Here is a 27,391-nt window from a genome sequence, read left to right as displayed (position 1 = left end):
CATTATTAAAGATACCTTACTTTAGAGTAAGCTATATGATGTGAGATCGGAGTTTTCCTCTCTCAAATCAAATACGCCACTGCCTCTCTGATACGATTGGAGCTTTAATTCTAGTATATGTCTTTACACTGCTTATCAAAAAATCCTCGCTAAACTCAGTACCTACAATTTTGGATGTGTTGTTTAAGTGCCAGTGTAGCTAATCTGAGCCCCTCCGCAAATACAGGTGACAGCACTTGTCTTTTCCAATGAACTGGTTTTTTCAGCATCCTAAATTTGATATCCATTTTACTGGTAATGGAAGTTGTTTCACTCGTGGAAGAGGAGAAGAGGGGATTGTTGATTGTGAGATAGCTAATTTTTCCATTAGATTCAAATGGTACTCGAGAAACTGGATGGGCAACACCATAGCACAAATTAGAGTATGAAAGAGGAACATTCTGACTCTATTGCACCAACTAGAACATGAAGAAAGAGAGACATTCCTAAACTCCTTGTAGCCTCCTGCTTATAAGTGTGGTGAGCTACACACCCATAAACAAGACTCTACCCAACGTAATTTTGCAGACACCCTGGGACCATGAACCATTCTTTGATACCAAGTTTGTCATGACCCAAACTAGGGCCTGGCCATGATGGACATCCCAAACTAGGAAGGCCCGAAATGCCCTTCTCTATCTGGTAATCTTGCATAACATTCATACAAAAAAATGCGGAATTATACATCGAATACGGAAACAAGGTCATACTCTGAAATTAGTTTAACAATGAAGGAAAAATCCAATAATATCTGAACATCATCTGACTCAGTCTGTGAAATCTCTACAACATGAAAATCTGACAACGGTCTAAAGCTGAGACAAGGGCCCCAGTAGACCAAAACTGAAATAAGTGTCATAATCTGAAAAGACAGGCCTTCTGGAATAGATAAGGCTAACCACTTCCCAATCTGATAACCTGTCGAAATTATCTACTACTTTTCTGGACCCCTAGACTGAATCTTAGAACCTAGAGGAGGAGGGGAGGTCAATACAGATGTACTAGTACACAGAGAAAAAACAAAATAATCATTTATAATCAAAATATATGAGAGCATTTTAAAACAGTTCATAAACATGTCCTACAGTAAGAAATCACATGGGCATTTTAAAAGATTGTGAAAATCATCATGACTCTGAGAAATCTGTATTATATCTGTGTTAGGTGGTATACCCTACAACTCTGAAAAATTCCATAGGCTATATGGAAACTTCCATTAACTCGACAGTGAAGCCCCCAACCCAAGTGTACCACAAGGGTCGGAGTCTCTGAATCTACTACGCCACACAACCGTCACCATCATAATCTACCCATATCGGCAAATACGGTTTCAGGTTATGAGTTGCTTGACTCGTGCCTTCTTCGGGTAACCACCTAAGCCTCTTTAAGCCCTTTTTTTAAAACTCAATCAAAACATGCAGTCTCGAAAAATATGCTCTGAAAACATACTTTGAAAACATGCTCTGAAAACATAATCCGTTAAGGCATAAATACATATGGTATCATCATACCATTGACTTGCAAGTCACATCTCTAAGCCATTATTAGTCTGTCATAAATCTCTATTTTCAAAACACAAGTTTGGAACCACCATTTCAATAATTCAATTCAAAGAGGCTCTTTCTCAAACCTCATGTAAACACATGCAAAGGACTCATCTTTGTCAAGCATTTCAATAGCACAGGGTGGTCATGTCAAAGTTCTCAATTCACATGCAATTCTTTCTTTCAAACACAAGGACACATTTATATCAAGAAACAACCTCTCAACAATTTCAAATTATACTCAAATGCTATAATATTGTGAAGACATCTTCTAAATCATAAAACCATAATCTTTAATCCAATACCAGAGAGAGATTTCATAATTTATGCTCTCAAACAATCTTAAATCTCAAATTCCATACATATACATGTAAATCCATTCAGGGGATAAGACCATAAGGTTAAAACAATTAGAACATTAAAACATTTGAAATATGTAATCTAGAACAGAGATTTCAAAAATCCTTTGAAATTCATGCATAAAAATCTTAAAGTCATGCTCTTATGGATTTTAAGCCCATGTATTTTTTTTTAGGATGAACCCCACGTGCCTCTATTTCGAAAAATAATGGATGTTTCTTGATGCCCACGGCTTGGGGATTCCAAATCTCCAATTTGTTTTGAAAACCCACGGTTGAATCTTGATTTATTTGGGAATCTTGTTTGAAACCCTAGGGAGTGTTCTTAAAGAAAATTGAGAGAAATATGAGTAATGGGATGTTTTGGGGTTGTAATCCCGTGTTTAAGAGGATTGGAGGATTGAAAAATACCCAAAATACCCTTAATGAAATGGACAAGGATGCTGAAAATAGGCTGAGCACGATATCTCAGGCGGCGCCATTCCTAGAGCATCGGAGTACCCCAGGCGTCGCCCGCCTTAGAACGGTGAGATAGCCCAGGCGGCGCCTGCCTTAGAGCGGTGGAGTAGCCTGGGAAGCGCCCCCTTATCGCGCGGAGCTACTGGAATGGAACACCAAATATGCCCTTAGGCTAGTCTAAAAATTGTGAAACTCATCCGAGATGTACTACGACCTTGCCCCATCGTAACGTAACAAGAAAATCTAAAATCATAGGTCGGGAGGACTGAAAATAAAATTCCCAAAGATTGAGAGTTAAAAGTGAGACTAAGCCTCTTTGACACTAAGAAAAATTTTCAAGTTTTCAACTCTATAAGCATGCTACTAGATGATAACATATGGAGGGTTTCTTATGGGGGTGTTACAACAACGGTTCGATTTCTAGTTCGAAAATTTGGGATGTTACAAATCCTCTTCTTACTAAACTCCTTGATCAACTTGACTTCTTCAAGACTTCTTGTTTGACTCAGCTTCTGATGTGATCAATGTTATCTATGCTTGTCTTGAACGCAGAATCATATTATCCAAACTCCTATACCAGCTAGACTATTTCACCTGAATGGACCAGCTTCTACAACACGTTTCATTCACATGTCTATCATCAAAACTCCTCATGCCTTAATAGCTCATTTATGTCATCGGTTAAAAGTTGGCTCGTTTATGCCATCACTATTACAAAATAGGTACATTCATGCCATTACTTGTTAACGATGGTTTTTCAAAAATAGCTTGCCACGTGTCGTATTACTAGAGGCCCACATCATTAATTAAAACAAAGAGAAAAGGCTCAAATATGCCATCGAACTATCAGAAATGGCTCATTTATACCATCCGTTAAAAGTTTGGCTCGTTTATGCTATTGGCGTTAAAAAACAGGTTCATACATGACAGTGCTTGTTAATGGTAGTTTTTCTAAAGTAGCTTTGCCATGTGTTATCTTACTAGAGTTCCATGTCATATTTAATTAAAAAAAATTAGTAAGAACTGATTTATTTTCTCTTACATTTTGTTCATACTAGTCAGTGCCTTGAATCTGTGAGGAAGATCACCCGTCATGGCATTGAATGAAAAATCCAAGAAGCATAAACATTAATCGACCAAAATGTATGCAACAGAGAATGATTAACTAGTCATTTTGAGGTTTGTAAGGCTTGGCAAAAGAATGTTTTAGGACTCACTTGTTTTTTTACAATTATTGGAGCTTGTCCTAAGAACATCTCGAAATATATTCAGTTGTTTAGTTAACTTAATTGGGACAATCACATAATTTTAATTAGTGATGTGAACCTCTAGTAATTTTAATTGGTCTATGTAATTTTTGGGCCTCTTCGTGGTTTAGCCTCGGGCACAACAGTCTGGCTAGCCTCTGGGTTATCCGTGTTCACAACATGTCTGTTGGATCCTTCACCGGTCATCCCACTTCAATGTTCTAGACTCGTATTTGTAATCTTTAGGAATTCAATTACTAACACTTGAAATCATTGTCTCCGCTCATGTTCATGAATTTCACTAGTCTTTTTTGCACATATTACTAATATATATATAGCGATTTCAGTTCAAGGAACCTAACAGAAGTTTTGTACACAAGGAAAGAGGTGCAACCAATGAATTTATATTAAGTATAAAGAAAATTACACAAAGTATACATGTCAAAAATACTTTTTGAACGTATACATTACCTTTTTGCTACACGTATCTAGCATAATGGCCTCAGCGCTGCCCACACGTACATAATGAAAGAGGTGCAACCGATGGAATAGACATTAACAGCGAGACAATGTGCTAAAGTAGCATACATACCAGTTGCAAATGCAATTACAACTGCTGACATTGCCACGAGCAGCGACCTAGCTCCAACTTTACTGAGATACCACAAATAACCCAAATCCTTATAGGACATTGGACGAGGATCCATATGGTTCAGCTTGGGTGAACGTCCTCCCAACTGAGCAATGGAAATAAAGAAATCGTTAAATAAGCTGGGCGCGATTCTATCCTTGTCTGCCGTCTACTCTCTGCAAGACACTGCTACATCAAAAGGAGTCTTGTTTTCCTTGTTATATGACATCTTCTTTGCTCAGGGATGATATTTTAATTCCAATGGCACATAGCCCCAAAAATCAGAGGAAGCAAGCAAATGGAGAGGAGTGTTGCCATCGTTGTCTGGATCCTCGATAAGCTTATCCCACTTTCTGGACTTCAGTAACTGACCACATTTGTTTGACTGCAGAATATGGCTTCGTGAATAGCATTTAGGCCATTTCTGTCGAGCATTTCCCAGCAATCAGGTCAGTGATTTAATAGCTCATGTAAAACGTCTATCTTACCTGCACCGGCTTCAATGTGAATTTCTGTTGTCCAGTCGTTTTCACTGCCTGCTGGAAGGTAGGCTAAGGATCTTTTCCACACCAGCATATCGGAAACTACTACTTTCAATCAAAAAAGAGAAGCAAAGTGCAGAGAATTCCAACCCCCCACGTCAGGTTCCTCACACAACTATCTATTCCATTGCATTAGCAATCTCGCGCAATCTGGATGCATGTGTCAAAGTTACTAGTAAACTAGAATAATAGCTTGTTTTGTCAAAGCTTTCAAAATCTACTTATTTTGAAAACTCCAACAACAAACCCAGTGTATTCCCACATAGTGGGGTCTGAAGAGGGTAAAATGTACGCAGTCCATACCACTACCGCCAAAGTAGTAGAGAGGTTGTTTCCGATAGACCCCCGGCTCAAGACAAAGGACAGTAAACAAAGTTGTAATAAAACATGAAACAAGATGGAATAATAGAAATAAGACACCCACAAAGTAATACCGTACACTAACAAACTCTTCTAACATGCAGCTCCAACCTATGGACAGTGTGTTTGGTTAAATGCAACATTAGAGCAGAAAATAGTCTTTGGTCATGGTTCTATAAGTACTTAGAGAGACAAACACCACAACTCTCTAAAATAAGCACTTCTGACTCCCCAAAAAACTTGATCAAATCGACTGTGTTTAGACTTTAGAGAGGTCCCATGAAACAAGTGATGTGAATGTTAATTTTATATTGCATGCATTTGACTGGAGTATGTTACAAAGATCCTACCGAGATTATGTGAAATAATTACTCTGAATTTATGTAGACAATAATGTTATGGGAAAATCAAAGTGTAGCTAGATGTTGATACAGAGACACCAACAATATACCAAGTGTACTCTCACTAAGTGGGTCGGGGTAGAGTGTACACAGACCTTACCACTATTTCAGAGGCAGAGAGACTGTTTTTGAAAGACTCTCAGCTCAAAACAGTCCAAAACAGAACAATAGTATACAATAGTCGAAGTACAAGAAACAATAGATAATAACAAGAATCGAAAAGAGATGTTAATACAGTGAGAGTAACGGCAAGAAAATATGTACATACCTGTGTGTTCCTGAATTACTTTTGCATGCAGAGGTGTTCGATTTAATGGACCTACAGAAGAAGTTGGTTGCTTGCATGAGTCCAAGATTTCACTCAAAGCTTCACGAAGACCAGACTCAGCTGCCAGATACAGTGGTATCTCCCAAGCCTTGTTGGATGGACATTCGAATTCAGGATCTTCTTTCACCAAGATTCTGGCTACATCTTGATGTCGGCTTCGCGCGGCCATGTGCAGCGCTGTATCTCCATTCTCAGCTGTCATCCTCATGAGCGTCTCGTTATAATACTCCTCCATACTAAGTAGCGAATGGACTACGCTTCGATGTGACCTTCATTAGCTGCTACGTGATGCGCAGTTTCATTCTTCTTGTTCCGATGGCATAACAACGCCGGACTAATCTTAACGACTTCTTCCACAAAAGGTGAGTGGCCATAATGGGCTGCCACGTGTAAGATTGCCTGTTGGAGTGACACAAGGTTGGATATTCATCCCTTTTCAGATATTCAGCAAGTGAAAAATCACCATTACTGATATTTCAGATACAAGGTTGGATCCATTTTTGTTTCTTTTATTTGGTTTGCGGATTTATCCAAAATCTCCGATATTATAATCTTGTGAGTTCTTTGCTTTCTCTAGATGAAACATTATTTAGAAATATTCTGAATACACAGATCTTCGCCTTTGATCAAAAGAAAGGTATTTATTGTTTGCTTTGATCATAAGAAAGGAATTAATAAAGAAAAACAACATGAATAAAGACAGTTTTTTACTGTTTAATATCTTCTTATGACTCTTTTTTCCAACACAAACAAGGCTATGTAATTGAAAATGATAGAACAAGAAAAATATTTTCACGCGGTTCAAATAAATTTGGAAAATCAAGTTTTTTATCGTATTACAAATTCAATGCTTCATAATGCAGACTCTTGCAGAAATGCAGGATAAGGCAACGTACAGCAACCTACAATGCTTTACACTGCAATCTTTTCTTTTGGTGAAATGACATTCACTTTGGTGCTTAAGAAGCAACCTATGATAATATTCTCTTGTTTTTCTCTTTTTTCTTTTTTTGGTTCCTTTCTTAACTTGTAAATTCGAGTATGTCACAGCTTCCTATAGATAATATCACCATAATTATTTTGTTAAGTTTTGCTCATTTGAGTTGGCTACAAGATTTTCTTTGTTCTGTAGTCATGTTTTGTTCATTTCTTAAGTAATCGACTACTCTACTTGGTTGTTTTTATGAAAAAAGAATCATAAGATGAAGTGAATCTTAAGAAATCCAAGTATTATTTTTTATGTTCATGATATTCTTTCAGTTTTGACATGAAAGCGAAAATACAGAAACATCAAAATCCCTTTCTTGTGATCAAGGCAAGCACCAGATCCCTTTCTTCTTTGAAATTCATAAAGAATCTAATTAGTTTTTCCTATATAATAATGTTTCATCAGAGAAAGCAAAGGACTCACAGGATTCTCATTGGGAGATCTTGGATAAAACTCCAAATCAAAAGGAATGGATCCGACCCTGTATAATGCTGCGATGAGAGGCAATATCGGAGATGCCAATTTTCTAATTGGTGATCATTTGAAAAGGGATGAAGAAAAAGGCTACTAAGTCACTCCAAAGGGCAACACGGTCCTCCATGTCGCAGCCCTCTATGGCCACTCCCATTTTGCGGCAGAAGTCCTTAAGATTACTCCGGCAATGTTATGCTGTCAAAACAAGAAAAATGAAACCGCTCTTCACATAGCAGCTAACGAGTGGCACACTGAAGTAGTACGTGTGCTACTTGCATGTGTCAAAGATCATAATACTAAGGAGAAACTCACGAGGATGACGGATGATAGTGGAGATACAGCCCTGCACAAGGTCATGCGGAGCCAACATCTAGATGTGGTTAAGCTCTTGGTGAAAGAAGATCCTGAATTTGAATTTCCACCTAACCATGTGCAGGAGACACCACTCTATCTGGCGGATGAATCTGGTTTTCATGATGCTTTGATTATCATCTTGAAATCCTTCAAGAAACCAACTTACGCTGCACATCGATCAAATAGAACGCCTCTGCATGCAGCAGTAATTCAGAAACATAAAGGTACATAATTTTTGTTTTGCAGTATCAATATCTAACCTCAGTTGACTTTCCCATAATTAACATCGTCCACCTAAATTTGGATTATCATATCGATAGTCTCAATAGGATCCTCTCATTAGCCGCATCAACTTATAATCAACTTAAATAGCATTCAGATCATTTGTAATAAGTCAAGTTGAGATCCGCTCTAAAAAACATTTATCTGCAATTTCTGTTGATGGTTTCTTAATGTCTGTTGTGCAACTATATTTGCAAAAAGAACTAACCCCTTATTTATGCATTTATCGTGTTGACACATCCAGATTTCATTAGATCACTCTGGCAAGCCTTTATGTGAGGAACCTGACTTATGGGGTTGGAATTCATTGCACTATGCTGTCAAATTAGGATTGGAAGACGTAGTTTCTGATATGCTGGGGTGGAAAATATCCTTAGTGTACCTTCCAGCAGGCAGTGAAAATGACTGGACGACAGCAATTCACATTGCAGCCAGTGAAGGTGATGTAAACATGATCATTGAGCTATTAAATCACTGCCCTGATTGTCGCGATATGCTTAACAGAAACAATCAAAACGCTCTACATGTTTCCGTATTGAACAATCAAGACAAGGTAGTCTGCTTCTTATTAGACTCTGGTAAGTGTGACAGCCTTGTTGATGAGCCAGATAGTCATGGCAACACTCCTCTTCATCTGCTTGCTGCCTCTGGTAACCATGTGCCTAAACTAATAAATAATCCTAGAGCAAAGAAGATGTCATTTAACAAACAAAACCAGACTCCACTTGATATAGCATTGTCATACAAAGAGACAACAAAGAAGGTAATCAGTCGCACATTTGTTTTTCAAATATCGATTGCTACCGACTCAATATAAACTGCACCATTGATGAAAATAGGAGAAATTGATGGAGGATTTTTGTAGCATTGGACGACTTGGAAAACGTGACTTTGAGGTAAAGCGGAAGTACGAGTACATGCATAATCCAAATGATGAAATGGAAACAGGAGTCAAAATGCAACTGAGGGAAGATGATAAAGATAAAGCTAAAAAGGCAGATCAAACAAAAGTCAAAAGTATTATGAAAGTAGCTCAAATCCATATTGTTGTGGCCACTTTGAGAATGACAGTCGCTTTCACCGTTGGTATCACATTATCTGGAGGTTTTGAGAGCGACTCCGATGGCGATCAAGGGATGGAAATTCTAATAAGGAAAACAACATTTCGTGCATTTATTGTTTCCGATGGCATTGCCTTCACATGCTCAGCTATTGCCATATTCATCTACTTCCTCATGGCAGATGAAAGTAGACCACCACATTTGGAAATTGTAAATAAACTTTATGATCTCGTAGGTATTTTTTAGTGCTTGTCAATGTTTGCAGTTGTAATTGCATTTGCAACGGGTATGCTTGCTACCTTATCACATTCCCTTGGTCTTGCCGTTACTGTCTGTTTAATAGGTTGCCACTCTATTTTATTGTACTTCTTGGCTGTTATCTATATTATTAGATATATAGATGAGAGTAAGATGATGAATATAACCGAGCGACAAGAATGCTAGCTACTACTTGTACTTATTGCTTGCAAATGTATAATTCAACTACGTATTTCAGTTTTTATCCAATACCTTGAATTACATATGACAGATTTGGTTTTTAGTCCATTACATATTATTTTAGCTAACATTCTTATCACGTGATATAACATCTATGTAAGATCATTTTCATCTATTCAAATAATAAGTTTTTACAGGAGATCTTTATTTCGTCACCGACAATGCTATAGACCCGATATACATTCACTAAATAATTCATAGTACAACAACAACAATATAGCTAGTGAAATTCCACAAATGGAGTATGGGAAGGATAAAGTATACACAAATCTTACCTCTACATTTGGAGGCAGAGAAAGGTTTCTGAATTTTGGTAGACCTTCAGAGGCTAGCTGTAATGCCCCGAATCTGGTACCCAGAATGCTACATGGTGCCCATGACCCCGAAGGACCACAAGCTAACCCATGACGGATATCTGTACCTATACACTGCATGATATACATATATAAATGCAGAAATAAAGGCTGATAGGCCATAAGGTTCAATACTGTAATAAAACTGATAAAAACATGACATCTGGGTTGGGTATGGGACCTCATCTGACAGTGTTTATCCACCTCATCAACCTTCATCTGACAGTGTTGATGTCTCAACCTATACTGGCTACATAGTTATGGAACGCAAGGATTGCTTTTAGGAATCACACCCTCATCTGAAAGTGTGTGTTTCCATCCTTGGATTCGCTCGGTGCTAACTCCTACTCTCATCTAAATAGACACTGAACATGGATTTACTGAACTGAACTGTACTGATTTAACTAAGTTCCGTTGACTAATGGAATAGTACTGAGATTACTGAATTACTAATCTTTCCTGGGTCACATGACTGACTGAGTTCTATGGATCAGGTCTTGACTAAGGGTATCGTAAAAACATGGCACTAGCTCTAGGCACACAACTATATTTTTTGGGTACAAGTACCCCCAGGACTCGATAGAAGGAAACTGACAAGACTTGACTTTCTTGAATACATGACCCATATCAACTATTCATAATAAAATGAGTTGGGGATTTCATGAAGTACATAGTGCACACAATCTTGTATATAGCTTGGAATGCACATAATCATGTCATAATTTCATCATTCTAATATCATGGGTATTCCATCAAAAAATTGCATTTCACAACAATATCATGGAATTTATTTAAACATAAGGTACCATACATTCATAGCTTGGGTCACAATTTAGCTATATTGCCTAGTTTCTAGTCCTATAAGAATTTTATCAAACACCTTGCATGCACAAACTAGGGCATAGGTATGATCATCAATTAAATACAATATGATTCCACAATTTAACTGCATTGCATGGAATTCAATCCTATACTAACATGGTTTCATGAAAACAAGATAAAGATTCAATCATGGATATCGTACAACCCTAACAACTTGAGCAAAATCAATTCACAAACATAAATATCATAGTATATAATTTATTAGAGGATTTTTGGAATTCATGGATGAAAGGAATTCATGGATGAACACTACGCATACCTTTGTTGTTGTTTTCACAAAGTTTGACGGTTGAATTTCTTGAACTTGAATCCCCAATTGAACGCCTTAAGGTGTTCTTGAGAGGATTTTTGAGAATATGGGAGTAATTTGGTTTATAATAGGTTAAATCCCGTGTTTTTAATATATATAGGGTGGGGAAAAAGTCCAATTTACCCTCAAATACGCTGAGCTGAAAGCTGGAAAAATTTGGCAACGTGTGGTGGAGCGTGTGTCGCATGCTCTATCGCATGCTAGGACCTGCGAGATGGAGCATGCATTGCATGCTAATCTCATGATGCTACTGTTTCGAAATCCAATCGTTCCCTAAACGGATTCCAAAAATTCCCAAACTCACCCGGAATGTACTATTGACTTGCCCCATTGCGACGCAACTTGAAAATCGAAAAACGGATGTCAGGAAGGTCGTCAAATAAATCCCCGAAGTTCAGAGGCTTAAAATGAGACTAAGTGTTGAACACCTAGCTAAAATATTTCTAAGTGTTGGCCCTTCTAAAGAGGTTTTAGGAGCTACAATAGCTGATTATAAATGTAAGATTTTGCGGGGTCTTACACCAGCGCAAGGAAAAACAATTCAAAGCAGTTCAAAAAGGAAATGTTAGAAGCCATGGAAAAATACTTTTCCACTTAAGTATAATGATTTTGCCTGTTGCAGGGTTCAAACTGTTGGGAATAAACCCCGCCAAGATAATAATATTGAGGTAATAACAAGAAATATTTATGACAACAGTAATACGGTTAATCAACAAGAACAATAAGAGCGATAATGACACCAAAATTTTTATGTAGAAATCCAATGAAGGAAAAACCAACGGGCCAAGAGGAGCAACTGATATCTCTATAGTAAGGAATTTTACACCGTAGTCACAAGTACAATACTCAAAGTGATTACTACACACTCAAAATAAATCTCTCTCTTGATTTTTCTACCTCACTACAATATCGCGCTCACACTCTCTATTTCATCCATGACCTCACCAAATGAAGAAGATTCAAAGTGTTCATAGTGAACACACTAAATAACCAACTACCAAATCTATTTTACCAATTTGCAGCCAACTTTCTTTGAAAAAAATTTTGCCCATGGTAAGTTTTCAAGACTTCATTTATGGGGTTGGACCCTACACAAACATCTCACGTACGCCTAATTCACAAGTCCGGTCTTACCACTAGATCGAAACCCTGGTATGACACTGTTGCATGGGTTTTTGACATACGCATTTTCAATGTGACATGGATATAGTTTCAATTATGGATAAGGCGGTTAAGCTACTTTCATCTGTCTAATTTCTAATTGTTTTGTAAGAGTCGAGAATGTAAATGGAAAACATCCCATGTGAAAGACTCACGACCAGGTGGTTAGCTTAATAATGAAGAAATTTGACAATATGCTGCCTCTTTACTAAGAACATAATCGAGATAAGTCATCATAAATTATAAATGTGTGAATTTGATTATCGTGATGTTTGGGACTGCAAATCGTGGAGGAGCGAAATGATTCTCATTTTCGAGATTTAAGGTTGTTCCTTTCATATTGTTAGTGGCTCATTTAGTGTCTACTTAAGGCTATGTGAAGTGCAGTCTCATTGTTCTTGTTCTCATGGAATAACAATGCTGGACTAATCTTAAGGACTTCTGCCACGAAATGGGAGCAGCCAAAATGGGGGACCACGTGTAAGATTGTGTTTCCCGTTGGAATGACTTGGTACGCATTTTCTTCATCCCTTTTCAGATATTCAGCAAGTACAAAATCACCATTACTGATATTGCCTTTGATCAAAATAAAGGTACTTATTGTTTGCTTTGATCAAAAGAAAGGAATTTGTAAAGAATGTTTAAACATGAATAAAATCATCTTTTTACTATTTAAGATCTTCTTGTCGTGACTCCTTTTTCCAACAGAAACAAGACTAACTAATTGAAAATGATAGAAGGGCAGCCCGGTGCAATAGACCCTTGTGGTCTAGCTCTCTTCCCTCAACCCTACGCATAGCTTTCTGTGACCTTGGAGAAACTGGTAATGTTGTTGTCATGTGACTAGGAGGTCACGGGTTCAAGCCTTGGAAACATCATCTGGCAGAACTGCAAGGTAAGGTTGCGTACAATAGATCCATGTGATCTGTCCCTCTTCCCCGGATCCTACGCATAGCTACGATGCTTTACACTGCAATCTTTTCTTTTGGAGAAATGACATTCATTTTGGTGCTTAAGAAGCAACCTATGATGATATTCTCTTGTTTTTCTCTTTTTTCTTTTTTTGGTTCCTTTCTTAACTTGTAAATTCGAGTATTTTGCAGCTGCCTATAGGTAATATCGCCATTATTATTTCGTTAAGTTTTTCTCATTTGAGTTGGTGACAAGATTTTCTTTGTTCTGTTGTCATGTTTTGTTTGTTTCTTAAGTAATCGACTACTCTGCTTGTTTTTTTTTATGAGAAAGGAATCACAAGATGAAGTGAATTTTACGAGATCCAAGTATTACTTTTGTCTTGGGAGGTTTAATAAGTTCTCAAAACTGTTCATATTCATTATATTCTTTCAGTTTTTGACATGAAAGCAAAAATATGAAAACATCAAAATCCCTTTCCTGTGATCAAGGAAAGCACCAGATCCCTTTCTTCTTTGAGATTCATTAAGAATCTAATTAGTTTTTCCTATATAATAATGTTTCACTCAGATAAAGCAAAGGACACACAGGATTATCAAAAGGAATGGATCCAATCTTGTTCAGTGCTGTGATGAGAGGAAATATCAGAGATGTCTATTATCATTTGATAAGGGATGAAGAATATGGATACCAAGTCACTCCAAAGGGTAACACGGTCCTTCATGTCGCAGCCCTCTACGGCCACTCCCATTTCGCGGCAGAAGTCCTTAAGATTTCTCCGGCAATGTTATGCTGTCAAAACAAGAAAAATGAAACCGCTCTTCACATAGCAGCTAACGAAGGGCATACTGAAGTTGTCCGTGTGCTACTTGCATGTGTCGAAGATCATAATACTAGTGATAAACTCACAAGGATAACAGATGCTAGTGGAGATACAGCCCTGCACAAGGCCGTGCGGAGCCAACATCTAGATGTGGTTAAGCTCTTAGTGAAAGAAGATTCTGAATTCGAATTTCCACCTAATCATGCACAAGAGACGCCACTGTATCTGGCGGCTGAATCTGGTTTTCATGATGCTTTGATTAACATCTTGGAATCCTGCAATAATCCAACTTATGCTGCAGGTCCATCTAATAGAACGCCGCTGCATGCAGCAGTAATTCAGGAACATAAAGGTACAAAATTTTTATTATTTTCAGTATCAATATCTAACCTCAGTTGATTTTCCCATAATTAACATCGCCTACATAAGTTTGGATTAATCATTTCGATAGTCTCAACAGGATCCTCTATTAGCCGCATCAACTTATAATCCAATGGACTAATTTTCTTCCTAGTTAATCTCAGACAACTATCCCAATCCCTCTTCTCCTCTCCAAAAGACTATTTCGCCAAGGTGTAGAGAATGATGTGAACAAAGAAATTTTGGCCTGCTCCCGTGACTTTCTAAACTAGCCAACCAAAATCAATCGTCATGTGGTTATTTAATGTCAAACAGTTTTTGTCCCACCTGAATAGATATTCTGCCGTAAGAAAAAATAGAAGGGAAAAGAAGAAGACTTAGCGGAGGGGTGGGTTGAGCCATGTCATTTCAGTATCTCTGTGCAACTTTATATTCTTTGACTAAAAATTTTTTCTAAACAGCCTCTCTACTTCTTCGAAGGTAGTGGTATGGGCTGCGTATATTTTACCCTCCCCAGACCCCACTATGTGGGAATACACTCGGTATGTTGCATTTGTGGATTTTCTAACAGCGATACAGGTGACAGCACTTGTCTTTTCCAATGAACTGGTTTTTGCAGCATCCTAAATTTGATATCCATTTTACTGGTAATGGAAGTTGTTTCACTCGTGGAAGAGGAGAAGAGGGGATTGTTGATTGTGAGATAGCTAATTTTTCCATTAGATTCAAATGGTACTCGAGAAACTGGATGAAATTAAAGGCTCTCTAAAGAGGAGCTGCATCTGATATCTTTACCATTTAAAATGGTATAAATGCGTGAAATAAAATTATGTATCACTCGGATTATAGCTATGTGACTGCTCTAAAAAATATTTATCTGCAATTTTTGTTGATGATTTCGTAATGTCTGTTGTGCAACTATATTTGCAAGAATATCTAACCCATTATTTATGCATTTATCGTGTTGACACATCCAGATTGCATTAGATCACTTTGGCAATGGAATAAGCCTTTATGCGAGGAACCTGACTTATGGGGTTGGAATTCACTGCACTATGCTGTCAAATTAGGACTGAAAGACGTAGTTTCTGATATGCTGGGGTGGAAAAAATCCTTAGTGTACCTTCCGGCAGGCAGTGAAAATGACTGGACGACAGCAATTCACATTGCAGCCTGTGAAGGTGACGTAAACATGATAAAGAAGCTATTAAATCACTGCCCTGATTGTTGCGATACGCTTAACAGCAACAATCAAAATGCTCTTCATATTGCCGTATTGAAAAATCAAGACAAGGTAGTCCGCATCTTATTAGGCTCTGATAAGTGCGACAGCCTTGTTGATGAGCCAGATAGTAACGGCAACACTCCTCTCCATTTGCTTGCTGCCTCTGGTAACCATGTGCCTGAATTAATAAACCATCCTAGGGCAAAGAAGATGTCATTTAACAAAGAAAACCAGACTCCACTTGATATAGCATTGTCATGCAAGGTGACAACAAAGAAGGTAAGCAGCCGCATATTTGTTTTTCAAATACTGGTTGTGCTTGAGTATATGCTGGTGAAATATTGATATACTAGTTCAAGGATGATATCAAGCAAAAGAACGATTTGTGGGAACGATATGTGGTGTTGAAACATCAAGTGAAACTTTAATTCTATTTCTTGCTCTACCTTCGCCTGAATTAATTTTACATGATATCATTGTCTCCTAAACTATGAACAGATTAGTTCTCAGTTAAACAAGTTCCTGTGTTAAATTTTTCGACAGACTCAATATAAACTGTACTATTGATGAAAATAGGAGAAATTGATGGAGGATTTGTCTAGCACTGGCCGATTTGGAAAACGTGACTTTGAGGTAAAGCGGAAGTACGAGTACATTGCCAATCCGAATGGTGAAACGGGAACAGGAGTCAAAATGCAACTGAATGATGAAATGGGAACAAGAGTCAAAATGAGATCGAGGGAAGATGATCACGATAAAGCTAAAAAGGCAGATCAAACAGTAATCGAAAGTACTATGAAGGTAGCTCAAATCCATATTGTTGTGGCCACTTTGATTATGACAGTCACTTTTGCCGCTGGTATCACATTGCCAGGGGGTTTTGAGAGCGACCTTGATAGCCATAATCAAGGGATGGCGATTCTGATAAGGAAAACAGCATTTCGTGCATTTGTTGTTTCCGATGCCATTGCCTTCACATTCTCAGCTTTTGCTATATTTATCTATTTCATCATGGCAGGTCATAGCAGATTTCCTCAACGTAAAAAAATTGTAATTAAGATTTTTAATCTCGCCGGTTATTGTCTGTGCATTTCAATGTTAGCAGTTGTAATTGCATTCGCAACGGGTATGTTTGCTACTTTATCACATTCACTTGGTCTAGCTGTTACTGTCTGTTTCATAGGTTGCCTCACTATTTTATTGTACTTCTTGGTTCTTATTTATATAGATAGGAGTCTAGTGAGACATGAATAGCTAGCTACTACTTGTACTTATTGCTTGCAGATATATAATTCAACTACATATTTCAGTTTTTACCCAATGCCTTGAATTACATATGAATGATAAGGTATTTTAGTCCATTACATGTTATTTTCTTCTATTCAAATTATAAGTTGTCGCAGGAGATCATTTTTTACAATGCTATAGACCCAATGTACATTCTCTAAATAATCTATGGTACAACAACAACAATATACGCAGTTAAAACTCCGCATGTGGAGTTTGAGGAGGAAAGAGTATACATAGCTATTACCCATACATTGGAAGGCAGAGAGGTTTTCGAATTTTTATAGACCTTCATCGCAAAGAAAAACAATTCAAAGCAGTTCAAAAAAGAAATGCTAGAAGTAGAGAAGCCATGACAAAATACTTTTCCACTTAAGTATATTGATTTTGTCTGTTGCAAGGTTCGAACATGTCACATGCGCCTAATGACCTGAAGGGTCATTACAACATGTTGGCTCTACCTCCAGACTTTTCCGCTGTCCATCCGGTTTTTCATGTCTCTATGTTGCGGAAGTATATTTCGGATCCTTCTCATGTGCTTAGATGGGACTTGGTCCAGTTGGACGATCAGTTGACGTTTGTGGAGGAGCCCGTGCTTGTATTGGCTAGTGATGTGAGGCGACTGCGTACTAGAGAGATTTCTGTCGTTAAGGTTCAGTGGAGGCACCGCCCAGTGGAGGAGGCCACTTGGAAGTTAGAGAGAGAGATGCGAGCCCAGTACCCTCACCTATTTGAGACTTCAGGTACTTGCTTATCTTTAACTTTCGGGGATGCAAGTTCCTTAGTAGGGGATGTTGTAATGACCCTTCAGGTCATTTGCCGTGTTCTTTCTTATTTTCACTGATAGAGCTCCTCCATAGCCGTCCCAAGTCATTAATGACTTGCTAGAACCGATAGTGCGATTACCTGGCGGTTCGTTTGGTTTTTAGAACCACTTTTCCAATTTGAGTCTTCGTCGATTCTGAATGGTCGTCCAGCGAAAAATTCAGTAAAATAATTTTGGATGCAAATTTCGACTATGCCAGCAGATATGTAATATCGATTCTAGGATGGATAGACCCTTGGTTTAGATCCCACAGCACCCAAGCTCATTTCGACCCATTAGTCTAAAAAGTCAAAATTAAAATATGAGTGTGGGACCCACAAGTGGTTTAAATGACCTCGTATGGAAAATCTGAGATCACCAATACGTCCGGAATGTCAAAATTAGTGGGGTTACATAGTTCGTTTGCGAAAAATTGAGTCCAAATGAGTCCGGAAGGTCAAAAACAAATTTTGACCTTGCGGGCCCATTTAAAACCGTATAAAAGGGAGTTTTGGCAGATTTTGAGCATTCTTCACCCCTATTAAAACCCTAGCATCCCTAGGAGAGTGGAGACTCAAAAAAATTGGTCTTGTGGGTTGATTGAAAGCTTAACAACTTGTGTAATTCACCTTTCTACTATAAATCCAATGTATGAATTTCTCTAATTTGATATTAATTTCATGATTTCTTGACTCAAAACCCTAAATCATTGTGGGTCAATTGTATCCCCAAAATTGTGTGCTTGACTCAAATTTCTTGAGGGTTTTAACTCCCTAAAGATAATTAGGCTATGAGCTTGGAAACTCCTTTCCAAGGGTGAAACCCAATTGGGGTTTTGGTGTCCATTTGAAACCCATGGCACAATGATGCCATAAAGGGTATTTTCATTCTTATTGTAATGTTTGGAGTGTATTGTTGATAGCATTGATCGTGGATGGAAAAGCTTCTCGGAAAGGAAGGAAAAAGTTCGTTGATTCGTGAGTTGCTTGGATTCAAGGTAGGTTAGGCTTACCCGTAGTATAGATTGAGCTTGTTTGTAATATAACTATTGATATCTTGCGAAATTGGGTGGGGTACCTAGACGATAGTTGATTACATGGGTGAACTTGGGATTTATTGATTGCTATAGACTATTAAATTGTAAGGTATGATATTTGAGCCTTAGACGAGGACCTTGGTTAGCCTATTTGTGGTCTCATGACTAGCGTGAGAACATTATAGTTGTCCTAAGTAGACATAATTGGTATACGTTTCTATCCTTAGGGGTGTATTGACCTATATAATGCCTTGATAGGAGCTGACCTTGGTTTTGGGTTGATCTAGGAAGGATTCTTGAAGAGACTTTTCCTATGACCTAAAAAGGATTGGTAAGCCCTTTTGGTGAGGTATGAATGACTTAGCCTAATCCCGGGTAGAAGCTAGACATGTGTTAGTATGCTTGGCATTGGCATTCTCGGGATTTAGAAGTGGGAATTGACCCACCTTAAGCTTGAACTAAGTAAATACTTAACGACCTAGATACTTGGTGATTGTCCAAGATACATACATATGTGTAGGAGTTGTGATGGTTGCACTCGATTATCGTATTACCTTGTGATCATGACTTGAATACCCTTGCTAAGTGATTACTGTGCACGTTTGGTAAATACCCATGCCCTTGTTGATGCTCATATTACGTGTGAAGCTTATTAGTAAGTATAATGGCAAGCGTTATCCGACGTCCCTACTTCTATATATATATTGTGAGCTTTTGTGTATGCTTATTAGTTTGGTTATGCATGTGGATGTATGTGGTTGTAAGTGGAGGAATATGTGATATTATGATGATGCCCGGTTTGAGTCCGGAGGAATATGTGATATTATGATGATGCGCGATTCGAGTCCGGAGGAATATGTGATATTATAATGATGCCTGGTTCGAGTCTGGAGGAATATGTGATATTATGATGATGCCCGGTTCGAGATCGGAGGAAAAGTATGATATTATAATGATGCCCGGTTTGAGTCCGGAGGAATACGTTGATAGTGTAATGATGCCCAGTGAATCCGGAAGAGGTAAGCACTCATGAAGCTTCTGGTGTTATGCATGGTACTGATAATAGTAACTCTGTGCAATTCTGTTGTATGATTTGTTAAGACTTATGGTATGTTCTGGTACTTCTATTAATCACTACTTAAATTGCATCCCTTTTCTTTTGTGGTTCTGTTTGAACCACTGTATTAAGAGGACTGGTGGTTTTCTTCTTGTGATTTGTTGGACACTTGAATTTATTAGTCCCTTCTCTCTAAAAAGGAATGACGCAACTGTATCGAGACTTAAAGCATTTCTTTATTTTGTTACCATTTTGTTAAACATTCTAAATATTTTTAACTGTAAAGATTTTGGATTATAATACTTTTGAAGTACCTTTTAAATAGATAATTTTATTTAGAAGATATTGATCTTGCAAATTTGTCCCATGGAGATGGGTTGGTTGAGTTGTTTAGGCATAAGAGTAGCAACCTGAATATTATTCTAGATTGGGATTCAAGCTGTAACACTCAACATCTGTTCTAGCCTGACTGAGCACTGAACAGGATTACCCAATTCTCATGCTTGTAGACTATCATAGGTTGTTTAGTGGTTTAGTTGAGGTGTAAAGCTGATTTCGGCACTATCGTTATTTAAATAGTAGCGTATAAAAGAGGGACTCATCTTGTCCTTTGCGTTTCTACCAAGCGAAGTAGTCCTCATAGAATTAATGAGTACATGTTTATGCTATGACAGTGTCTTATACTGCTTGTGAATTGCTGCATGTGTCAACATCTATTGTGGCAGGGGTGTAAATTGATTGTTGTGCTATTTCTTTTATGTAATTGACATAATTATATGCTTAACTGTCATTTGTCATGATTTAACAATGTGGTAGCATTGAAGTGTTCTGTTTGACAGTTAATTGAAATGCCTACAGGAACAAAAATTACTACTTCTTGATCTCAGATTCGTAATTTGAATCTTCTATATGCATTCTACTTCTGTTAGGTTTCATGTTATTCCTATATGAATGAGTTTAAGAATATGCTGGATAAACTCTGTTTTCTGTCAAGTTGGAAGCTTTCATTATAGGACTTGCTGGAGTTTTGGCCTTAGACCCTCTGTTAAATGGAAAAGAGAAAGCATGTCATGGCCTATTTATTGTTGGCTAAAACAGACGTACTAATTTATAATTAGCAAAGTGCATGAAAACAAAAACAAAATGAACTTATGCCAAACGAGCGGGGTTGTGCTACCCGCGGTTTACGGTAAATTGATTGAGTAGTGGTGCTTTATGGTATTATTGGTTGTGTTCTTTTGTGTACTCTCCGGTGGTATGGGATGCTGTGATGAGTTTCTTTGTAGTGCTCCCTTTCGTGTACTTCCCGACGGTATGGGACGTCGTGGTAAGTTCTTATGTTTATGTTCTAAAGATGGTTGTTGATGATTATGGCAAGTAGATGCCTTGCGATTTTGTATACGGCTTTACGTTTTCTAAATGATACTCAGTTGTTATGGAGATTATGGAGTATATAGAGGTAGTATGTCATGTTATTGTTTTAGAAGTATAGATGTGTTATAGTGGTATCGAAGCAGATTTAGGTTCAATCTTATCCATTGACTTTAAGATTATTGTCTTACTTTATATCTTCTTTACATTATATTTGAGCTCAGTCGGCCGATGATGCCTACTGAGTACCCGTGTTTTGGTACTCATACTACACTTCTGTACCTTTTTGGTGCAGATCCAGGTCCTAGTTGCCGCTGTTGAGCTAGTTCGTGCGAGTTGACTATTCAGAGACAGGGTGAGTTCTTGGAGATCGAGTTGCCCTTTTTCTCCTCTATCCTTATTTGTCTTTTACTTTTGAGACAAATGTACGAGCTTATTTAAGACATTTTAGATTCTGAGATTGTAAATTCCTCTCGTCAAATTTAGAAGCTCTTGTATTAATACTATTAGGTCGTGGGATTTGTATTTGAATATCGGTTGTCCTTAGTTGTATAAATATTGTTATATATTGTGTTTATGCGTAGAGTCCATGTTGGACGTTCTTACCAAGGTAACCCATTTCCATAGCTCCGGGTTACGGTAACGGCTTACCTACTGGAGGAATGTGGTAAGTGCCACATTACTCCAAACAGGGTCGTGACCACTGGATGTGTAGACACTGTCAGACTCTTGGTGGAACAAGATCCTGATTTCGAGTTTCCAGCAAACAACGCCGGGGAGACACCACTCTATCTGGCCACGGAGTCTGGTCTTGCAACTGTTTGTCAGAAATCTTAGAACACTGCAACAGACCAACATACAGCGGTCCATGTGGCCGAACGGCTTTGCATGCGGCAATAATTCAGAAACAATTGGGTACTCATTTTTGGTTTTAAAGTTGATTAATAACCTCTGCTCATGATTAAATTGAATAAGTAGTGTAAACTTGAAACTAACAGTGTATATAGCTTGAATCCTCCTTTCGATTCATATACACCTGCAGGATGTTTCACGCACCGGACTGACTTCTTTTTTAGTTTTTAATATTCGACATATATGTATCCAGATTGTGCGGCATCACTGTGGGAATGGAACAAATCATTATGCGAGGAAACTGACAAAATGGGATTGGAATCCACTGCATTATGCTGTTAAACAAGGATTGAGAGTAGTAGTTCGTAAAATGCTGGGGTGGAAGACATCGTTACCCCACACTCACACAGGCAATGGAAATGACTGGGCAACATCAATCCAGATAGCTTGGAAATGCTTGACAGCAATGGCCAAAATGCTCTTCATGTTGCCATATCGAATTATAAAACAGGAGTAGTCACATTCTTATTGTTGAATGCGTAGGAATCTCATAACCTTATCGACAAGCCAGATAATGATGGCAACACTCCTCTCCATTTGCTTGCTGCCTCCGACTGGATAAGTGTGCCTGATAAATTAAGAAGACATGCGAGTACAAAGATGTCATTTAACAAAGAAAACCAGACTCCGGTTGACATATTGTCTAGCACAGAGAAAACACTGCGTGTACGTACATACATGTTACTTTGCTAGCGTTTGGCCGTAGATTTTTAAGATGTATCTTCAAATATATTTGTTTGTGACATGAAATTTGGCATGTTCAAAGATCACAACATCAAAAACTCGAATTTTCAAGTTTCAACTTCAAAATCTATGGTCAATTTAGCTACAATCTATTGGTAATTTCGCGACTACATGTAATTATTCTCACTCATATGCAACTAAATACATAAAGATTGGTATATATAGTATGTTGGTTATGAAACTTCAAATTTATTTAATACTACATATTACGTTTGATACTCGTATTCGATAGAAGTAGAGGATGTATAGCTACTGATGTTACATGTTCTTTTACTATATATAAACTTACCACATGATGAAAATAGGCTGCACGGCCATTCCAGAGGTGTCGTCTTCGCCATTGTCGATTAGGACGGCGTGATTTTGAGATAAAATGGAAGAAAATGCAGAAGCCAGAAGATGAAACAGAGTCGAAAGGCATGCTGAAAGATATTATGGAGGCAACTCAAATACATCTAGTAGTTGCCACACTACTAGTTACCGTTACCTTCGCAGCAGGTTTCACCTTACCTGGAGGTTTTGAGAGCGATCTCAATAGCTCTAATAAAGGGATGGTGATTCTAATAAGGGAAACAGTGTTCCATGCATTTGTTGTCTCAGATAGCATTGCATTTACATGCTCTGCTGGTGCTGTATTCAACTACTTCTACATTGCGATAAGTGCAGCAACTGCAAAAAGATTAAAACTTATAACTGTGCGCTTTAAGATAGCAATTCTTTTGCAGCGTTTAGCGATGTCAGCAGTTGTCATTGCATTTGTAACTGGTATGTATGCTACTTTAGCACATTCAGTTGGTCTCGCTGTTACTGTCTGTGTCATAGGTTGCATCTCTTTCCCTCTGTTCTATCTTCCGTCAATTGTTAGGCACATCGTTAAGACATACTAGATTCAATCTCATGTAAGATTATTGAATGTATTTTTGTGAACGTTATTTGATATAAATATATGGCATCTGATATTCTTTTATCACATTTATTATCAACTAGAGAATCATGAGAAAACTCAAGGTTGCGCCAGTGACGACCTATTATATGATAAGTGTTGCTTCGAAGAGGCAGACAAAAAGCAGGAATTGCGGATTATTTCAGTCCTTACATAAATGTTAGTTCTTCGGACTGTTTGTTAACATTTAGCCAATGATAATCGCTGCAAACCAAACTACTCGATAGCCCTAACAAAGGGATGTCGATTCTATTAAGAAGAACAGTGTTTTGTGCACTTGTTGTTGCGGATGTCATCTACTTTACATGCTTAGTTGTTTCTGTATGTACCTACTTCGGCATGACTGCAGCTATAATAGTTGACAGTTATATATGCAGAGGCTTTACGCGATCACAAGTATTTTGCAGTTTCTGTCCATGTCTGCAGTTGTAATTGCATTTGTAACTGGTACGTATGCTACTTTAGCACATTCAGTTGATCTCGCTGCTAGTCTTTGCATTACCTTATAAATACAACGTAGTCAAGGGGTTCGGGTTAACACCCTCCCGACCCTCTAGAACTGCCTGCCCCTGGTGACGACGGATTCTATCCCCTTTGTGGTAATGGATACTAAACTAATAATTTGTACATATCAAGTATATATTTTAAAAACAAATACAAATTAAATTTGAATCGAAACTAGTAAATTCTGTCAAACTTAACACCTTGGCTTTGACAAAATGGGTTGGTGTGGGGTTATTGATCCCACTCTAAAAAACATTGTAATAAAGTAATAATAATACGACTGACATAAAAATGGCAAGTTGGGTCACCTGCAACATGTGAAATGAATGAGGCTGATATATACTAAGACCAAGTTAACTTTTAATTTCTACATAATGTTTCACCTCAAGAAAGTTCTTCAGTCGGGTCTATCGAAAACGAAAACAACCTCTTTATCTCACTTCTAAGATAGTGGTGTGGACTGCGTACACTTACCCTCCCAAGACCCTACTTGGTGGAAAATTTACTGAGTATGTTGTTGTTGTTTCACCTCTAGAAAGCAAACGACTTTCAAGTTCATTACAGATTTATTTATTAATTATACGTGACCTCCTGATCACTTGACAACAATTTTACCAATTACTCCAACGTTCTCCGTGAGATGAAAGAATAGTCAGAGATTGTATGAAGGCGGCTCAAATACATTTAGTAGTGGCAACAATCTATTCATGATAGTGACCTTCACAACTGGTTTCACATTATGAAAACGACATTGACAGCCCTATAACATGATTGATTAATTGACAGTAGCTTGGAATTTGTCTAGACTAAAAAAGTAGTGTTAAAGTACATTAATTATGTGCGATTTGACATTTGACCAACTGCACATGATTAAAAGATGTATGAAGTTACGGTCAGTGTCACCACCTGATTTCCGAGTCATGATGGCACCTACCACATCCCACCGGTAGGTAAGCCGATACCATAATCCGGAGCTATTGCAATGGGTTACCTTGGTAAGAACATCCAACTTGGACCCTATATGTGAACACAGCATATAACAACAACATTTCACAACTAAGGACAATCGATATTCAAACACAAATCCCATGACCTGATAGTATTAATACAAGAGCTTCTAAACTTGACAAGAGGACTTTACAAACTCAGAATCTAAAATGCCTTAAACAATCTCATACATTTGTCTCGAAAGCAAAAGACAAATAAGGATAGAAGGGATAGAGGACAACTCGATCCCCAAGAGCTCACCCTGTCTCCGAATAGTCAACTCGTACAAACTAGCTCAACGGCGGCAACTAGAACCTAGGCCTGCACCAAAAAGGTACAGAAGTGTAGTATGAGTACCAAAACACTGGTACTCAGTAGGCATCATCGCCCGACTGAGCTCAAATATAATGTAAAGACGATATAAAGAAAGACAATGATCTTAAAGTCAAGGGATAGGATTGTACCTGAATCTACTTTGATACCACTGTAACAACATCTATACTATTAAAGCAATAACATGACATACTATTTCAATATACTCCATAATCACCATAACAACGGAGTATTATTTCGAAAGCATACAACCATATACACAATAGCAAAACATCTACTTGCCATAATCATCATTAACAATCTTTAGAACATACACACAAGAACTTACCACGACGTCCCATACCGCCGGGAAGTACACGAAAGAGAGAAAAACAAAGAACTCATCACGGCGTCCCATACCACCGGAGAGTACACAAAAGAATACAACTAATAATACCATAAAGCACAACTACTCCATCAATTTATCAAAAACCGCGGGTAGCACAACCCCGCCATGACTCATTACCGAAATCCACTCGTGCTTTGCCACACTAAATTGTAGGACCCGAAGAGTCACCTTTTCCTTTCCGAATGAGCCAGTGATAGAATGGGAAGGGAATTCTTTAGCACCTAGAGGGCACTTAATATCTTATCTCAGGCCTGTAGACTCATTTCAAAGGGATTTTTGTATCATCTTATCTGGTTTAAGGACTCTAATGCCGAGATTCTTCCTCTTCAATTTGTCCCTGTAGTGAATGAATTTCCAAAAGTCTTTCCAGAGGATCTCCTAGGAATACCACCTGATAGGAAGATAGAGTTTGGTATTGATGTAATGCCAGATATCTGCCCCATCTCTATTCCGCCATATAGAATGGCTCCTGCAAAACTAAAAGAGTTGAAAGAACAACTAGCAGATTTTCTAGATAAAGATTTTATACACCCCAGTGTGTCTCCTTGGGGTGCACCTGTACTTTTCGTGCAAAAGAAAGACGATTCCCTTCATATGTGCATAGACTACCGTCAGCTGAATAAGGTAACGATTAAAAATAAGTATCCTCTTCCTAGGATTGATGACCTTTTTGACCAGTTTCAGGGTGCTAGATGTTTTTTAAAAATATACCTTCGTTTGGGTTTTCATCAGTTGAAGGTTAGGGAGTCAGACATTCCCAAGACAGCTTTTCGAACCCGATATGGTCACTATGAATTCTTAGTCATGTCCTGTGGGTTGACTAACACCCCTAAAGCCTTCATGGATCTTATTAATAGGGTGTTCCCCCAGTTTCTAGATTTGTTCGTCATAGTATTCATTGACGATATTCTGATTTATTCTAAAAGTGAGGAAGACCATGTCAATCACCTCCGAATTATCCTTTAGATCCTTAAGGATCGTCAGTTGTATGCTAAGTTCTCCAAATGTGAATTCTGGCTGAATGTTATTGCCTTCTTAGGGCACATTGTATCTGGTGACGGGATTAGAGTGGATCCCCAAAAGATTAAGGTAGTGAGAATGGCCCAGACCCACGACTCTAATAGATATTCGGAGCTTCTTGGGTTTGGCAGGTTATTACAGAAGGTTCGTAGAGAGTTTTTCTTCCATAGCTGCTCCGCTTACTAAATTGACTCAGAAAAGGGTGAATTTTGTATGGTCTGATTTATGTGAAAATAGTTTTGAGAAGTTGAAAGATAAGTTGACTACTACTCTTGTTTTGACTCTTCTCGAGGGAGTAAAGGGTTTCGTGGTATACTGTGATGCGTCCCGCATGGGACTTGGTTGTGTGCTTATGCAGTGTGGTAAGGTAGTAGCTTATGCATCCAGGCAGTTGAAGGTGCACGAGCGGAA

General features: G+C 38.1%; 5 protein-coding genes across 8 annotated transcripts; 4 read left to right on the top strand and 1 right to left on the bottom strand.

Annotated features, from left to right (window-relative positions):
• Nucleotides 1-4,043: 4,043 nt before the first annotated feature.
• Nucleotides 4,044-6,503, bottom strand: LOC124894909 (ankyrin repeat-containing protein ITN1-like). Its single transcript, XM_047405407.1, has 2 exons — nucleotides 5,851-6,503; nucleotides 4,044-4,703 (listed from the first exon to the last, which is right to left on the bottom strand). The coding sequence occupies exons 1-2, from the start codon at nucleotides 6,143-6,145 to the stop codon at nucleotides 4,693-4,695; spliced, it is 306 nt and encodes a 101-aa protein (XP_047261363.1). The 5' UTR covers nucleotides 6,146-6,503; the 3' UTR covers nucleotides 4,044-4,692.
• Nucleotides 6,504-7,018: 515 nt separating this feature from the next.
• LOC107872162 (ankyrin repeat-containing protein ITN1) lies at nucleotides 7,019-9,571 on the top strand. The gene is made up of 3 exons (XM_047405406.1): nucleotides 7,019-7,950; nucleotides 8,253-8,771; nucleotides 8,848-9,571. The coding sequence occupies exons 2-3, from the start codon at nucleotides 8,361-8,363 to the stop codon at nucleotides 9,313-9,315; spliced, it is 879 nt and encodes a 292-aa protein (XP_047261362.1). The 5' UTR covers nucleotides 7,019-7,950; nucleotides 8,253-8,360; the 3' UTR covers nucleotides 9,316-9,571.
• LOC124894911 (ankyrin repeat-containing protein YAR1-like) lies at nucleotides 7,560-7,958 on the top strand. Its single transcript, XM_047405410.1, has one exon. It carries the CDS (start codon nucleotides 7,560-7,562, stop codon nucleotides 7,956-7,958), a length of 399 nt encoding a protein of 132 aa, XP_047261366.1.
• Nucleotides 9,572-13,629: 4,058 nt separating the features above from the next.
• LOC124894907 (ankyrin repeat-containing protein At5g02620-like) lies at nucleotides 13,630-22,982 on the top strand. Of its 4 annotated transcripts, none has more exons than XR_007051425.1 (5): nucleotides 13,630-14,360; nucleotides 15,346-15,872; nucleotides 16,170-18,682; nucleotides 21,445-21,504; nucleotides 22,255-22,982. XR_007051425.1 is itself a non-coding variant. In XM_047405403.1 (5 exons), the coding sequence occupies exons 1-4, from the start codon at nucleotides 13,790-13,792 to the stop codon at nucleotides 21,487-21,489; spliced, it is 1,368 nt and encodes a 455-aa protein (XP_047261359.1). In that variant the 5' UTR covers nucleotides 13,635-13,789; the 3' UTR covers nucleotides 21,490-21,504; nucleotides 22,255-22,982. The 4 variants fall into 4 exon arrangements, 1 of the variants encoding a protein (XP_047261359.1); XR_007051424.1 differs by having other exon boundaries at nucleotides 21,445-22,064; XM_047405403.1 differs by having other exon boundaries at nucleotides 13,635-14,360; nucleotides 16,170-16,394.
• LOC107872159 (protein ACCELERATED CELL DEATH 6-like) lies at nucleotides 21,726-23,692 on the top strand. Its single transcript, XM_047405409.1, has 5 exons — nucleotides 21,726-21,759; nucleotides 21,865-21,968; nucleotides 22,255-22,428; nucleotides 22,545-22,727; nucleotides 23,111-23,692. Exons 1-5 carry the CDS (start codon nucleotides 21,726-21,728, stop codon nucleotides 23,690-23,692), a joined length of 1,077 nt encoding a protein of 358 aa, XP_047261365.1.
• The last annotated feature ends 3,699 nt before the right edge of the window (nucleotides 23,693-27,391 follow it).

This window comes from Capsicum annuum, unplaced genomic scaffold (genome assembly GCF_002878395.1).
Source record: "Capsicum annuum cultivar UCD-10X-F1 unplaced genomic scaffold, UCD10Xv1.1 ctg78262, whole genome shotgun sequence".
Classification (NCBI taxonomy): Eukaryota; Viridiplantae; Streptophyta; class Magnoliopsida; order Solanales; family Solanaceae; genus Capsicum; species Capsicum annuum.
The sequence above is the reverse complement of the archived record's forward strand: the minus strand, read 5'-3'. Positions and strand labels throughout refer to the sequence as shown.

Excerpts from the sequence above, each read along its gene's own strand:
- LOC124894911 (XM_047405410.1), top strand. The coding sequence starts at position 7,560 with ATGTTATGCTGTCAAAACAAGAAAAATGAAACCGCTCTTCACATAGCA.
- LOC124894907 (XM_047405403.1), top strand. The coding sequence starts at position 13,790 with ATGGATCCAATCTTGTTCAGTGCTGTGATGAGAGGAAATATCAGAGAT. Across the intron at positions 15,873-16,169 it reads GCAAGGTGACAACAAAGAAG|GAGAAATTGATGGAGGATTT; the intron begins GTAAGCAGCCGC and ends TGATGAAAATAG. Across the intron at positions 16,395-21,444 it reads TAATCGAAAGTACTATGAAG|ATCCAGGTCCTAGTTGCCGC; the intron begins GTAGCTCAAATC and ends TTTTTGGTGCAG.
- LOC107872162 (XM_047405406.1), top strand. The coding sequence starts at position 8,361 with ATGCTGGGGTGGAAAATATCCTTAGTGTACCTTCCAGCAGGCAGTGAA. Across the intron at positions 8,772-8,847 it reads ACAAAGAGACAACAAAGAAG|GAGAAATTGATGGAGGATTT; the intron begins GTAATCAGTCGC and ends TGATGAAAATAG.
- LOC124894909 (XM_047405407.1), bottom strand. The coding sequence starts at position 6,145 with ATGGAGGAGTATTATAACGAGACGCTCATGAGGATGACAGCTGAGAAT.
- LOC107872159 (XM_047405409.1), top strand. The coding sequence starts at position 21,726 with ATGCGTAGAGTCCATGTTGGACGTTCTTACCAAG. Across the intron at positions 22,429-22,544 it reads CAGGCAATGGAAATGACTGG|GAATCTCATAACCTTATCGA; the intron begins GCAACATCAATC and ends TTGAATGCGTAG. Across the intron at positions 22,728-23,110 it reads GCACAGAGAAAACACTGCGT|GCTGCACGGCCATTCCAGAG; the intron begins GTACGTACATAC and ends TGATGAAAATAG.